General features: G+C 41.1%; 1 protein-coding gene across 11 annotated transcripts in view; it reads left to right on the top strand.

The window, feature by feature from the left end:
• Positions 1–14,178, top strand: part of LOC122685961 (histone-arginine methyltransferase CARM1-like) — a 266,015-nt gene that overhangs the window by 138,369 nt on the left and 113,468 nt on the right. For all 11 annotated transcript variants that reach the window (XR_006338580.1, XR_006338586.1, XR_006338584.1 and 8 more), the window contains exon 4: positions 5,226–5,333. Coding sequence is in view for 1 of the 11 variants with exons in the window: in XM_043891011.1 (XP_043746946.1) it covers positions 5,226–5,333 (108 nt within the window). In the remaining 10 variants the exon portion in view is untranslated. The remainder of the gene's footprint in view (positions 1–5,225; positions 5,334–14,178) is intronic.

Here is a 14,178-nt window from a genome sequence, read left to right on the forward strand (position 1 = left end):
AATTGCACAACAGTTGTAAAGTTCTGTCTTATGAGGAGCTGTCATTGAAGAACTCTTCTGGCCATAGTGAAAGTGCCAGTTATCTGAACAGGATTTAAACCTAGCTGTGGAGGCCACAAAGAGATGTGTTCTGTAGCTCTTGAGGTGATTTGGAATTTTTCTTCTCTGACAAAAGCCAGAGTGAGAGATGTAGTGGCCTGCAGAAGGCTGTGTAGTTCAATCATTCTGTTCCTACCTAGAAGCTGTTCAGTCAACCTATTAGTTAGCAATTTGGTTGCTGGAAGAGTTGGATGCAGTCTGTGGGGTAGGGAGCCTATAAATATGGGCTGCGAGCCCATCATAACCCAGATAGCCATGATGATAAAGTACATGACATTGCAAAAGCATGGGGTTCTTGTAACTTGGGATTGTTCAGTGGTGGTATCTGTGGATGTAATAAAATAATGCCTGGAAGAAGCAGCAATGGCCGTGAAAGTGCCAAGTGGTGGGGCACAATTTAGGAGTATGAGGCATACAAAAATGACAGTTAGGATTTGCAGTTCAGGGCAGCCATTGTTACCCTCAAGCAAATAAAGAAACAGTGAATACATAACAACTGGCATGACGTGAAGAATTGATTGTAGGAGAGTCAGGACCTCAATCTTGGAAGATAGTTGTAAAACTGGTGGCGTGAAAAGCAGACTAAATGTGACCAATATTACTGTAGGCTGAACAGCACACAGAAAAGGCTTTGAATCAAAACTGGGGGAAGTGGCTAATAGCATGGTGTTTCAGTTAGGTACATTTGTTTTTATCTCATCTCTGCCATTTATTAAGTGTATGACTTCAATTCTGTCTGATTTTCAGTCTCTTTATTTGTACTATGGAGAAAATAAGGTGCCCACATTTGATGGTCATCACCATGAATAAATAAGGTTAAAGGTACTAAACAAGCATAGTACAAAGTAAGTATAAAAATAATGGTCTGTGTTTATTTTTGCTTTATTATTCCGGGGTAGTTGTGTTTCGTGTTTTCATTAGGACCTGGGTGTTCTTTGTTAATTTTAACCTAGTAAATCCTGATAAATATCTCTGAACCCTCTTGGAGCTTTTTTAGCCCTGTCCAAACATTTTGAAAAATTTCTTTGCCCAGGAAACCATAAGAGCATGTAATTAAAATAATCTGTACTTGTGAAATGACCTTATCTTTTTAATTTTTTTTAAACTTTATTTACAAATAAATTCACAGAACTTTGGACCATTGTTACATGGACCGATTGTTGACTTTTCCCCATTAGGCCTGGCAAGGATTTCATACCATTTTCTGCTGCTGCCCCACATGAGCCCCAAATTAGCCACTTCTGTAGTTAACTGCCTGTGTATCCAAGGGGAGCTGAGGATGAATTCTGTCTCTAGAGGAACATGGTAAACCGGAGCTAACTAGATTGTAATGTGATGATGGTATGGCACCATCAAAGGAAAGTCATCCTTTGAAGGATGCTTATTAAGATCCCAAGGTTGAAGTGGATGTGTTATGCTGGTAGAAGATGCTTTCTCACGGAGGTAACGGACTTGCACTGTGTCTTTTAGATCGTGAATATGTTCCTTCTCTGTGGTAGTGAGACCCATTTCTATTCAGTTTGTTAACGAAGATTTAGTGAGTGTCCTGAGAAAACAGAAGTCTCTCCTTTAATGAAGCTTAGGATCCAGGACAGGGAGCAGAAATTAATCAGATAGTTCCTCCTTGAATGAAGAAGTATAACTGTGGTGAATGTTGCAGAGGGAGGGCTTGAGTAGGTGATGATAAAAAGGCATAGAGCTGGAGCACTCGACTTAGCCTGGGAGGGGAGCGAAGGTTAAGGAAATATTCCCTGCTGGGGAACAGAAGGAAGAGTTGGTGTAATAGCCAGGGTTCCTGCAGGAGAGACACAGCATACCCGACAAGGTGTTTTAGGAGAGTTAAAGGACAGGACCATTTACAGTGCTGTGGGCAGAATATAGGGACCCAGCATGAGACGGTGAAATTCCCTAGCACTAGCAAGAGTGGGGACCTGTTAGCACCCCTAGGCCTGAGGGAGGAGAGAGGAAGGAGTGGTTGCTGGAAACCTGAGACAATAGTCAGAGCTGGAAGAAGTGGAAGCCCAGCAGAACTGTGGCTTTGGTGGAGGAGACACAACCAATCCCTGGAGACCCAGGAGGGAGGAAGTCAGAATAGGTTCCCTGCGCTTGCTGTCCTCACTGCCTCTGACCTCCTGTCGTCCTTTCGCTTGGCTGATCCCAACCAGGGTCCAACACCATGGAGCCATCGGAAATGTTCAGTCGGAGTGCGGTGTGCTCAGACTTCCATGTCTTCATAGTCCACGCTTTCCTCCCATTTGTCCCTGTGCAGAAGGATGGCCATGATGCTGCCCAGCACTGAGCACTGCATTCTCATCCCGCCCTGCCCCTCACCAGCTGCGTTACCTTGGGCTGGAAACCGTCTCTCCGAGCCTGTTTCCTTCTCAGTACAGTGGGGCCCTAACCGCGTACTCTGTATCCCAGGGAGGCATGAGGACCACAGAGAGAGTGCCAAGGGAACGTCCTTTGGAAACTACACACTGCTTTACCTGTGAAAGGGGATTTTATGACTCTCTTTTGCCTCTGTCTGAGGGGAGAGAGTTTTCTCTAGGATCAGGAAGTGTAAGGTCCTCAAGCATACCCAGTTCTGTGATGGCCTCCCAAGGGTAGAATAAAAAATGGGCTCAATATAATCTTCTGTGAGGACAAGAAAATGTGATTAGTGGCAGCTCTAAGGCCTCCTGAGGTGCCAGATAAGAAGGTGTAAAAGAATTATCTGCGTTAATGCCCTCTCTCCTCCTAGTCTGGGAAACCCCCATTGGAAAGGGCCAAGGGAGTCTGTTTCCATTCGAGGTTGAATATTTGCTTTGACTCTTTCATTTTTCACCAGAGAATGTATTCTCAGCCTCCCTCAGCTTTGTTTCCAGCATTTCATGGCTCTATGTAGACAAGGCAGAATGTCCCTCCCTCTCCGCTCCCTCTTCTGCAAGCCCCAGACTGAAAATTCACTTGTTAACTTTTTAAATATACACACAAGCGGGAAACAGATGGCATTATCTGGATAATGCTAGAAAACGATCAGATTCTTTTTCAAGGGCTATGCTCTGTTTTGAAATCACCCAAATGAATAAAGTTGTTTTGACTTGAAATTAGTTATTGAAATAAGGTATTTGGGAATAGTTTTCAGCTCTTCTCTAGATAGGGTCTGGGTCTGTCAAAGCGTCTTCCTACTTAAAGTCCTAATTTGGCAAAAAGTTGAACCACATCAGGCTCCCTCTCACCTCTTTTCTCTCTCTCCTCATTCCCTCTCTTCACTGTCTCTCTTCTAGTGGTTAAACATGTCTTTGTTTTTTAGTCTGCAGGATCAAGAGACCTGAAATAGACTCCTCTAAGATGTGCCTTGTGAAACCCTAATAAAATGTTCCCTTCACACATTTCTGGGGCACCTGTCACCAGAGCAAACAGGTGCAGTTTCTATCGTGTCTTAATTTTGTATCTCTGTTTTGGACTGAACATAGAATTGAAGGTGTTCTATTTTTAATTGAAGAAGATTCTGGAAAAGTTCTTCTGGGTGTGGTGCGTCTTTTGAGGGGGCCGTGGGTTGCACTGTCCAACCTACAGAGCCTCTGTTCTTTAGCCAGCAGTCGTGAGTGTTCTTGCAGTAAACCAGGACCATGTGAAGATGACGCTCCTAGGGAGGATGGGGAGAAATAAAGAGCGGTATTTCGAAAAGGATAGGCAGCCTGACGGCAAATTCCAGAGACTGGGTGACATTTTAAATTGGTAATGCTCCTAATTACCCAGGCCCTAGGAGACCGTATGGAATACAGCCACAGCTCTAGAATTAATACAAGCGAGCACTGTGAGCCCATTACTAACAGCATGTTCTCTTAGAATAATGGCACCGAATCTGTGTCAGCACAGTATGATATTGCAATTAAAACACACGCACACACACATGAATGTGCGACCTCCAACATTTCCTACTTTTTGGAAAATTTTTCCTGCTATCAAAGTAAAAGTAAAAACTGTTATAAATTTTCCTGAAAAAAAAAAAACAAACTTTGTTTCCTTGTTGTTCATTGCCTCTTGGTATTGCTGGGTTAAAATGTCAGATTTATAAAAATGAACTTAAGTAATCAGTGTGTGATTTTATGAAACATGAGGTTGGAAGGCAGAAATGCCCAGATTCAACTCCTATTTCCCCTGCTCACTGCTAGGTGAAATTGGGCTCATTCAATGTCCCTGATTTTCAGTTTAGTCCTCTTACAAGTGGGCACGATAATGCTATCTATTCATACATTTATTGTGAGGGTTTGAGCCACGTGAAATGCCTTGCTCAAAGCTAGTGCGGAAAGATGCTAAGACTAAAAGATATGGCAGAAATACAGAATCCTAAGGTTTCAACCATCAGACTGAGCTTTAGGCCTCAGCTTCAGCAGTGTGTGGGGCCAGAGATCCAGTCCATACCATCCACCTCTTCCTCTCAGCATGCAGGTCCAAATATTGGCTTGTCCTTTTGTGCCAGTGAATGGGTTTTGTTGATTTAAATCTTAGAAGAAAAGTTTCTGTAAATTCTGTTTGTCTACTGTCTTAATACCCTTCTACCCTTCATATAAACTACTACAACTTTTTTGGGGGTTACCTAGAATGAAAGCTTATATCCTAATTTATGTGGGTGAAAGACTTTATCTTCAGTTTTTTTATGAATATATATGTGTGTATATATATAGACACACACACACATATATATATAATATACACACACACATCCCCATGTGTGTGTGTATATATATATAATTCTAAGAATTATTGGAGACAGTTTTCATTTTGTTTAGGTTGATATTTAAGATAAGCAAGTTCAATCATGATGCTCTACTTTTATTGGTCCTAAATATCCTAAAAGCAAACCATGTAACAAAGAAACTGTAATCACGATAGCAATAATTTCAGTAAAACCAATTATGTGCCAAGTACTTTGTATACACTTCATATTAATCCCAACAGCAAACCTTAAAAGGTGGGAGTTACTAACCGTGTTTAACATATGAGAAAAGGGAGTCTCAGTGAGATTCATAACTTGGCCAAAGTAAGACCACTTGTAAAAATCAAAGCCAGTACTTTAATTGTCTGGTCTCAAAGCTCTGGTATGTGTTCTCACCTCTTTTTGTCTTCTCATTTCCTTCCAGGTTGTTTTGGATGTTGGTTGTGGATCAGGAATACTGTCATTTTTTGCTGTATAGGCTGGAGCTCGTAGAGTCTATGCAGTTGAGGCCAGTTCAGCACTATATGCTGAGGTAAGTGGTTGTATTTGTATAGGGGACTGAGTGATGGACTTTTCAAGGTAAGTCATATATAAAAGAATTTTTTTTACCAGTCTGATTTTTTTTCTGTTGGGATGTTACTGCTGAAGGAGCTCACCTTCATTGTAGTAATTGATAATGAAAACAATTATCTAAAAACATTCACAATACTAAAAATATAGCAAAACTTTCTTCTTCCCTATCCACTGGGTGGCAGATGGGCCTGGGGAAGGTAAATGCTTTCTTATCTTTAATGACCTACTACGGTGGGGAGTCAGACGTCCCTGAAGCTAGGTTGATTTTTTTCTTCAATGCTGTACTGACAGTAACTGCACCACTCACTTTAAATTTCAGTTTTGGTTTAAGGGATGGTTGCTACATGGTTGTAGTTGGAGCATGGAGAGATGTATGTTTCAAGGAGCTTTTTCAGATTGCAGCTTCTGACTGGAGGACAGGGAGATGCTTTGTTTTAAATGTGGTGCTCCATTATCATTATGAAATATGTACAAATATTGGAGAATAAGTCAAAGCCAAGAGTCAGTAATAGTAGCTTTCAGTAATATTTGTATGTAATAGTAACCCAATCAAGCTGCAGAGTTGGAAGTGTATGTGCACAAACTTGCTCAGGGTGATGTGCTTGTCATTCACACCTGGAGGAGGCCTATGCTAAAATGAGGGCTAGAATTGCAGATAGAAAGGGAAGCTTGCCTGCTGCTTCTGAGGAACATCCTAAAACTTTCCTCGGGCCTGGGACAGTTAGTAGCTCTGAGTGATGGCTGAGTTTGGATTGAATGACCCAGGAGGGACTGGAGACCAGTAGACAGCATGCCGTGTTTGGAAGGAAGCAGTGCCAGGGCCTGATGGCCAGCATGTTGTTTCACTTCCTTCTTCCAACAAGCCTTGGATAAAATATTTTTGGTCTTTGGCTTACTAACCAATTCTTAAGAGTCATTTTTGTTAAGTATTGAGTACACACAAAAGAATATTTATTAAATGTATACCTATTATTGGGGGCCTCCTCGATGGCTCATTGGTGAAGAATCTGCCTGCCAATGCAGGAAACACAGATTCCATCCTTGGGTCGGGGAGACCCCATGGAGTAGGAAATGGCAGCCCACTCCAGCATTCTTGCCTGGGAAATCACATGGACAGAGAAGCCTTATGGTCTGTATTCTGTGGGGTCACAAAGAGTCAGACATGCCTGAGTGAGCACTCACTTAGCATACATATTAATATTTGTAAAATGTGTACATTTTTAAAATATCAAGAATAACAATACAATGAATATGTGTCCACTACGTCTTTTAAGGAATAGGCCATTAGCATTTCTGTTAAAGGTTCATGTGTCTTGTCCTGTTCACTCTTCTTTTCTGCGCTAAACGGAGGTAACTGCTGTGTTGAATTTTTGTTGGTCATTTGCATGCTCTTCTTTATAGTTTTACCGTGTGTGTTTCTATTCCTAAAACAAATCCAAATGAACTTTCCATAAATGGGATCATAATGTATGTATCCTATAATTTGATTTTTTAACCCAACATGTTGCTTCTGATGGTCATTTTGTTGATGCATACAGCCCTTATCAATGTTGGATAGCATTCTGTAATATGAAATGCATTAAGTTGCTAGTGCAATGTACTGTTGATAAAATTTGGATGACTCCCATTATACAAGTAGTATTATGAGTATTCTTGTACACATTCTCCACCTATCTCAGTATATACCCAAGAGTAGAATTGATGGATAATAGGACATGCATACACCTCTGTTCTCTGATGCCAACTGGTTTTCCAAAGTGGTTGTTCCAGTTTTCACTCCCTTCAGCAAATAATGAGCGTGCTGTTATTCTACAACTTTGTCAGCACTTGATATTGTCAGGCTTTGGAATTCTTATCAATCTGGTGTTTATCACATATTTGTGGCTTTAATTTGTATTTTCTAACCACTAATGACTTTGAGCATCTTTGAATGGTGTTTGACCATCTCTTCTCTTCCATGAAATACCTGTTCCAGTTTTTTGGACAGTGGTTTTTTTTTTCAATTGTTTTATTGTCTAATTCATTTGTAAGAATGATGTCTATATTCTGGATATTAATTCTGTTCAGTTTTATATGGGAAAAAGTATCTTCTCCCAGTTAGTACCTCACCTTTTCTCTTCATGGAGTTCTAAATAAAATTTAAATACAGAATTCTAAAAAGAAAAGAGAAGAGGAATATAAACTTACATAGAGAGAACCCATAGATAACAATGTCCCTGCTTCAACATTTGATAGATTTCAAAATGCAGTCTTTTTTTTTTTTAAATGCAGTCTTAAACCGAAGGAGCTGCATGTAGAACTTTGTCTTGGGGGTTGTGCATTTATTTAATCACATCTTCATTCAGTTGCATCCCACAGTTCTGTTTCTTGGGAGAGTATAGGAGAAACAGAAATAATTAAGGAGTATTCTTGTGTTTAAAGAGCTTCTATTCTGATAGATTGACGTTGTTGTCGTCTCTTGTGTCACATACCAAAAAAAAAGAGAGAGAGAGAGGCATTAGAGATTTCTTCTTTCTCATAGTTTATTTTCTCACATATTTAAAGTGGCTTGAGACACACTCGATAGTTATTTTTTAAAATATAATGCCTTTGGTTGTAATATTTTTAGGGAGGAGAGGAAGAACTTGAGATCTTCATGCACTCCCTAGACCCAGTCCTAGCCCCAGCCCCAGCACACAGCCCCAGTCATCACCAGCACAGCATCGGAGGAGCTGCTCCCGAACCATCTGTGATTGGTTTCTCCAAGAGAATTCTCAGCCTGATTAAACACGTCAGCAGGACAGTTGCCTTCTTGCAGAGCGGGGCTACCCGCACGGACACTTTTACCCAGTAGGTCCGCTGGCTAATTATAAAGGTCTCTAGCAAGAAACCAATACTGAGAAAAAAAGAGAAAGAATTTAAAATTGTAAAACTTTGTATTATTTTAAACTTTGAAACTATTTTAAACTATTTAATTTCAAACTTACAAATAAGTTGTAAAAAAATAGAAAGTAATTCAAAAGCTTCCCAAGTTCTCTTTAGCTTGATTCATCAATTGTTCATATTTTATCCTGTTTGCTTTATCATTTACTCTTGCTCCACTGTTACCATCCACGAACACATGTGTACATGAATATGTATACACAAATATAGGTGTGTGTGTATGTATATATTATATATATATATATGCAGATAGAGACACACACATTTTTTTCCTATGGGTTAGTTATGTACATCATAGCCTTTTATCTTTAAACATTTCAGTGTGTGTTTTGCAAGAACAAAGCCATTCTCTTAAATAAACAGAGAAGAATTCAAAGGTGAAAAATGACTTGTCCATGGAGTCTTCTGATGTCACTGAACAGATTTCAGGGAGGCCCCAGCATGAGCAGAGATACACTGTCATCTTGGGCATTGAGGCAAGAACAGTCTACACTTCACTGCCTAATTCCTTGCATAGTATTTCCAGGGAGACTTGATTTTTAAAGTTTTTAAAGCAATGTTCTAAAGAATTCTGAAGCATCATCGCTTTATTTTATCTTTGGTTTTAGCATGCAGGGAGGATTTTTGTGTTTCTGTAATCTTCCTGTGTATGGCTAGGGCAGGTGGGGGGCAGGGGTAGTTTTCCAAATGCTGCAGGGACTGTAAAGTATCCTTGAAATCCTTGCTGGCAAGTCTTCCTCTGCCCCTGAGGCCTTCCTGTCGTGTGGTCCTAAGGACAGGCTAGTTATGAATGCATTTGGGGCCAGGGCTGGTGAGAATCTTCTTGAAGGATGGCCATGTTCCTGGCTGCTACTGTGGGTGTCATGCAATGCCCCCTGTGGGCCAGGCCTGTCACCCTTGCAGAGGAAGATCTACACCAGGGCTCAGTTTCTGCTACTTCCGCCGACACTTGTCTGTACAACTTGTGGATGGCACAGGCGAGTGTGAACAGCACAGAAAAGATTTCCACTCTAAGAATAGGCTTTGCTGGCCGCTCGGCACACAGTGCATGGTGCTCCTTTCCACCTTTTCATTATTCAGTAATTGAACCAGCAGACATTTAATTCTTTCCTCTGGAGTCTTCATTAAATTGCTCGGAAAAGATAAAACTGTAACAAGAAAGAAAAATGTACAAATTTAACTACCACTGCCTGCCCCTGGATCCTTCTCACAAAAGGCTTCTGGGCTTTAAGTAAACAGAATATTTTCAGTTTGCGTTGAATTCAATTTCAGTCACATTCAGTGGCTAAAGCTGATTTTGTAAGGGCTGACCCTCAGATGATGAGATGATGGAGATGACTCCTTGTCTGGAGGGCACGCACATTTAGTCATTTTTTGCGGGATAGTCATGAACCTGCCCAGGTGCAGACATGTGCTCTCACCCTGGGCCCCATCTGACATTTCTGGGTCAATAATAAGAGACCATCTCTGTCCAAGAAACAGGGCAGAACTAAAGGTCTCCCCTGAGTTCCCAGCCTGTGAGTCGGCCCACCTCAAAAGGGCAGCTATTTCTTGTTCTCTTTTTCTTTTCTGATGAAACATAAAGCTGAAGCCCTCAGCATATAGACCAAATGGGAGTGGGGAGAAAGCATTAATCAAATGTATACATGTACATAGTCAAGGAAGAGGATGTTTTTTAAGTTAAAATTGTACACAGATGCCTCTCCATCCCGATGATAAATTCTTTGAAAGTCTGGAAATTAAAAGACTATGAGAGTAAGCAGTCATGAATAGATTTATGTATTGTAATCAGCTTAAGCTTACAGCAAAGCTCTCTGGCTCTTAGATTTCACAATGTTCATAATCATTATTGGACCACTTAATTGGACTTTACTAGCACATAGTTCCTACCTATGTCTCATTAGGATGATTTTTAAGGAGTCAGACCAAGTATTTCTAGGTCATGAGTAGTGGAATTAAAAACAGGTAGCATTGGAAATGTTGTGACATTGCATTTCTAAATCTACTGGGTTCATAATCTAGGGCTGCTTTGTCTAATATGGCAGCCTTTAGACACATATGGCTCTTTATATGTAAATATAAACTCATTTTTAAAATTAAATTTCTTAGTCTCACTAGCTGCATTTCAAGTGCTTAGTAACCACAAGTAGCTAATGGCTATTGTAGTAGACCGTGAAAGTATTGAATATGTCCCTCATCAAAGAAAGTTTGAGTGGGTAGTACTGATGGAGAGGACACGGGTGGCCATCCGTCACTTCTCTGGCATGGGAGGGCCAGGCTGGTGGCCGTTTTCGCTGGCAGGTGTTGGCAGCCATGGCCGGATCAGACCGGTTTAGTGTGAGTTGAGACAGCCCTCCCCAGTCCCTCTTGCTGTGGGCATTGTTTATCTTTCCCTTATTTTTGTGTAAGATCTGGCTTAGAACAGGTTCCCTAGGAAACAGATGGTGATGCACAGATTTACATGCAGGAAATTTATTGCAGAAGGCTCTCAGGAATCTGACCTGTGAAGGAACTAGGATAAAATTGGGCAGAGGAGGAGTTAAGCTGCAATGTAGTTGGAATAAAGAGCTCAGGCAAACCCACAGGGAATTCTCGAACTGGGGGAATGTTTCAGAGTTGAACCACCTTGAGGCAAGGGCTTTTATGCTTCGCAGTTTTTATATACACTTCCTCAGGAAGGAGTGTAACCTTGGGGAAGGTGGCTCTCCTGGGCCGAGGGAAGTTTGTAGACTAAAACTCAGCTGGGAGCCATCATCTGCAGCATTCCCAGCCTCTGGGGGATGATGCCTTGGTCCTGAAGGAAGAATCTGCATGGTGTGCCTCGGCAAGTACTACAGGGTCAGAATTCAGGATCCTGACTTTAGTCTTCAGACAGGAAGCTGATGGAGAAGAAACATAATAGTAAATCAAGGAGGAGGATCAAAGTGATGGAGCAGAGGGGGTGATAACTGAAAGCATGGGTGAGACCAGGGGTGGTTTGCTGTGTGTGCTTTAGGGATGGGCAGAGATTACCTAGAAACCCAGTCCACATCTGAACTGATGTACTTTGTACTTTTCTAAGCTCTGTGCGGACACAGAGTACATATGAAATGTGATTTCTCCCCTGAAGTAATTTGTCTTCCAGTTGGGCTTCACAGAAGTGAAATTCTTGCCATAGGACAGTGAACGCCAAATGCATATGAATGGTAGAGACAAGAAATGTCACTGTAAGGAACAATTCCCATCAGCTTGGCTGTTCAGAGAACCATCAGATAAGTGGTGTGATTTGGCTTGAATCCTTAAAGATGTAGGGAAATGAACTGCCCCTCTTTCCATTTTCACCTCTTACTGCCAAAAATGAGATTTTTAAAAAACCCTTGAGTTCTCATGGGGTTCTACCCTAAATATGTTGCTAATCTCTTCACAAATAATTGAAGGCCATTTATTGAAAAGGTCGTTCTAATTTTTAATCTTGAATACTAGAAAGAAAGTATACTTTGAAGTTTTCTGATACGATTTCATTCTTTAAGGAGGAGTTTTCTCCTTTTTTTTTTTTTTAGTGTCTCTTATAGCTAACTTCTCCCTTGTCATCTCCCATAGACACCAAAAGCCTGAGTCACCAAATTCCATCCAGCGCATCAACACTTTTTATTTTTGCGCTGATAGGAAAGTTAAAAGGTGGCCATAACAAATCCATTAAAAAATAATAATACCCATTTTGCATAGTTGACTTTTTTTAGAATTTAGGTTGCATTTCCATATCTATAAACTCGTAGTTCTTCAGGAAGAGTCTTTGAGGTGCTTGGGGCAGATATTATCATATCCACATGACAGATGAGGAAGAACCTTGGAGAAGTTAGGTCATTAGGATCAGACATGGCTTCTGAGACACAGACCCTCACTGCCCCCTCCTTCTTCAGCATCCAGGTAAGCTGTGACAAGTGGTTCCCTTGGAGGTCAAGAGGTGAATGTGTTTGTAAGAGCTATAAGGAGCTCTTACCCCTGTAGATAGTTCATCCAGGAGCCAGGAGAAAAGCATCTTTTTCTTCTCAAGCTATCTATTGTGAAGTACTTAAACAGGCAGGTAGGTCTGCTATATAAGAAGGAAACCTTCCTCTGTGGCAAAATCAAGTAGTAACACCCTTAATAGGGGAGCTGTTTGAGGTTGTCCACATGAAATGCCACCCCATTTGCCACAAAACCGTGCCCAAAAAATAATTCTTCTTGTAGCTGGATTGGTGATGGGTAAGGTAAGGTGGCCTCTTGGTAGAGAATGTCGATGCCTCTTCATCTTCCTCAATATTCTCTTCCCTATAGGGTGGGTGCTCAACACCTTTGCCAGTATTAGAAGTGATGATGCAGGTTCTGGAATCATACAGCTTGGGGTTTCATTCTTGATCCATGACCTAACGGATGTGTGATCTTGACAAGTGTATTAGTTTCCTAATTGCTGCTGTAACAAATTAACACAAACTTAATGGTTTTAAGCAATGTGTATTTATTATCTTATAGTTCTGGAGGTTAGAGATTTGGAGTGGGTTTCATGGGGTAAGATCAGAGTGACACAGAGCTGAGCTCACTCTGGAGACTCTCAGGGAGGATCTGTTCTTTGCCTTTCGCAGCCTTTGGAGGTTGCCGGCCTCACTTAGCCAGTGACTACATCACTCTGCTTCGGAACCATCACTTTTCCTTTTCTCATTTTCCTGCTTCTGGCATATAAAGAGCCTTGTGATTATATTGGGCCCACCAAGATAGCCCCGGTAAGCTCTCCATCTCAGAATCCTTAATTTACTCCCATTTACAACATCGCTTTGCCATGTGAAGTAACACATTTGTAAGTTTCCGGAAATAAGATGTAGACACTTGCGGGGACTGGGGGGAGCTGCGATTATTCTGCCAAGCATAACAAGTTACTTGATCTTTCTCTACCTCATTTTCTTCACCTGTGAAATTGTAGATCATGATAATCCCTCATGAAGATATTAAGAGAACTGAATGAGAAAATTGATGTCTGACATTCTGTAGCAATTGTTATTGTCGTCATGGTTATTATCAGCATCATTATGGGGTCTCATTTCATCTCTGTACAGATCAACTGAGCAGGGAGGCCAGGCCACACTGGGACGCATGGGACCAGGCAGAGCACATTTTTCAAATGTGTGTGTTTAAATTGAATTTTGAAATTTCCTTTCTTACTCCTTTGTATTTTTTTACATTTCAATAAAGCTTTATTTATGAACACTGAAATGGATTTTTCTTAAATGGAATTTTATTTAATTTTCATATGTCAAGCTGTATCCTTCTTTTTATTTTTTCCCATGCATTTAAAAATACAAAAACCATTCTTAGCTTGCAGGCCATGCAGAGAGAGAGTAATGGACCAGATCTTCCTGTGGGCGGTAATGCTGACTCCTGGCCTAACATAACCCTAATTCATAAAAAACAGTTTTTTTTAGTTAAGTAGCTGATATATGTCAGGTCCCATGCTAGACTTGGGGACTGTAACGTCTGTATTTAGACGTGGTCCTTGTCCTCATGGAGCTCATGATAGAATAACCACACAAATATATAATTAGAAACTCTTAAGTAGTGGTTATGAAAGAAAAGTACAGGGTGCTCTAAACTGTAATTTGTATTACTCCTTTTTAAACTTAAAAAAAATTAATTTATGTATTTTTGGCTGCACCGGATCTTTGTTGCCGTGCGTAGCTTTTCCTACTGCAGCAAACAGGAGCAGAGGCTCCTCTCTGGTCGCGCTGCTCAGGCTCCTCTTGTTGCAGAGCATGGTCTCGGGGGCACAGGCTCAGGAGTTTTGGTACACAGGCGTAGTTGCCCCACATCATGTGGGATCGTCCCAGACCGGGAATCAAACCCATGCCCCTTGGACTGGCAGGCGGATTCTT

This window comes from Cervus elaphus, chromosome 29, assembly GCF_910594005.1.
Source record: "Cervus elaphus chromosome 29, mCerEla1.1, whole genome shotgun sequence".
NCBI classification, from domain to species: domain Eukaryota; kingdom Metazoa; phylum Chordata; class Mammalia; order Artiodactyla; family Cervidae; genus Cervus; species Cervus elaphus.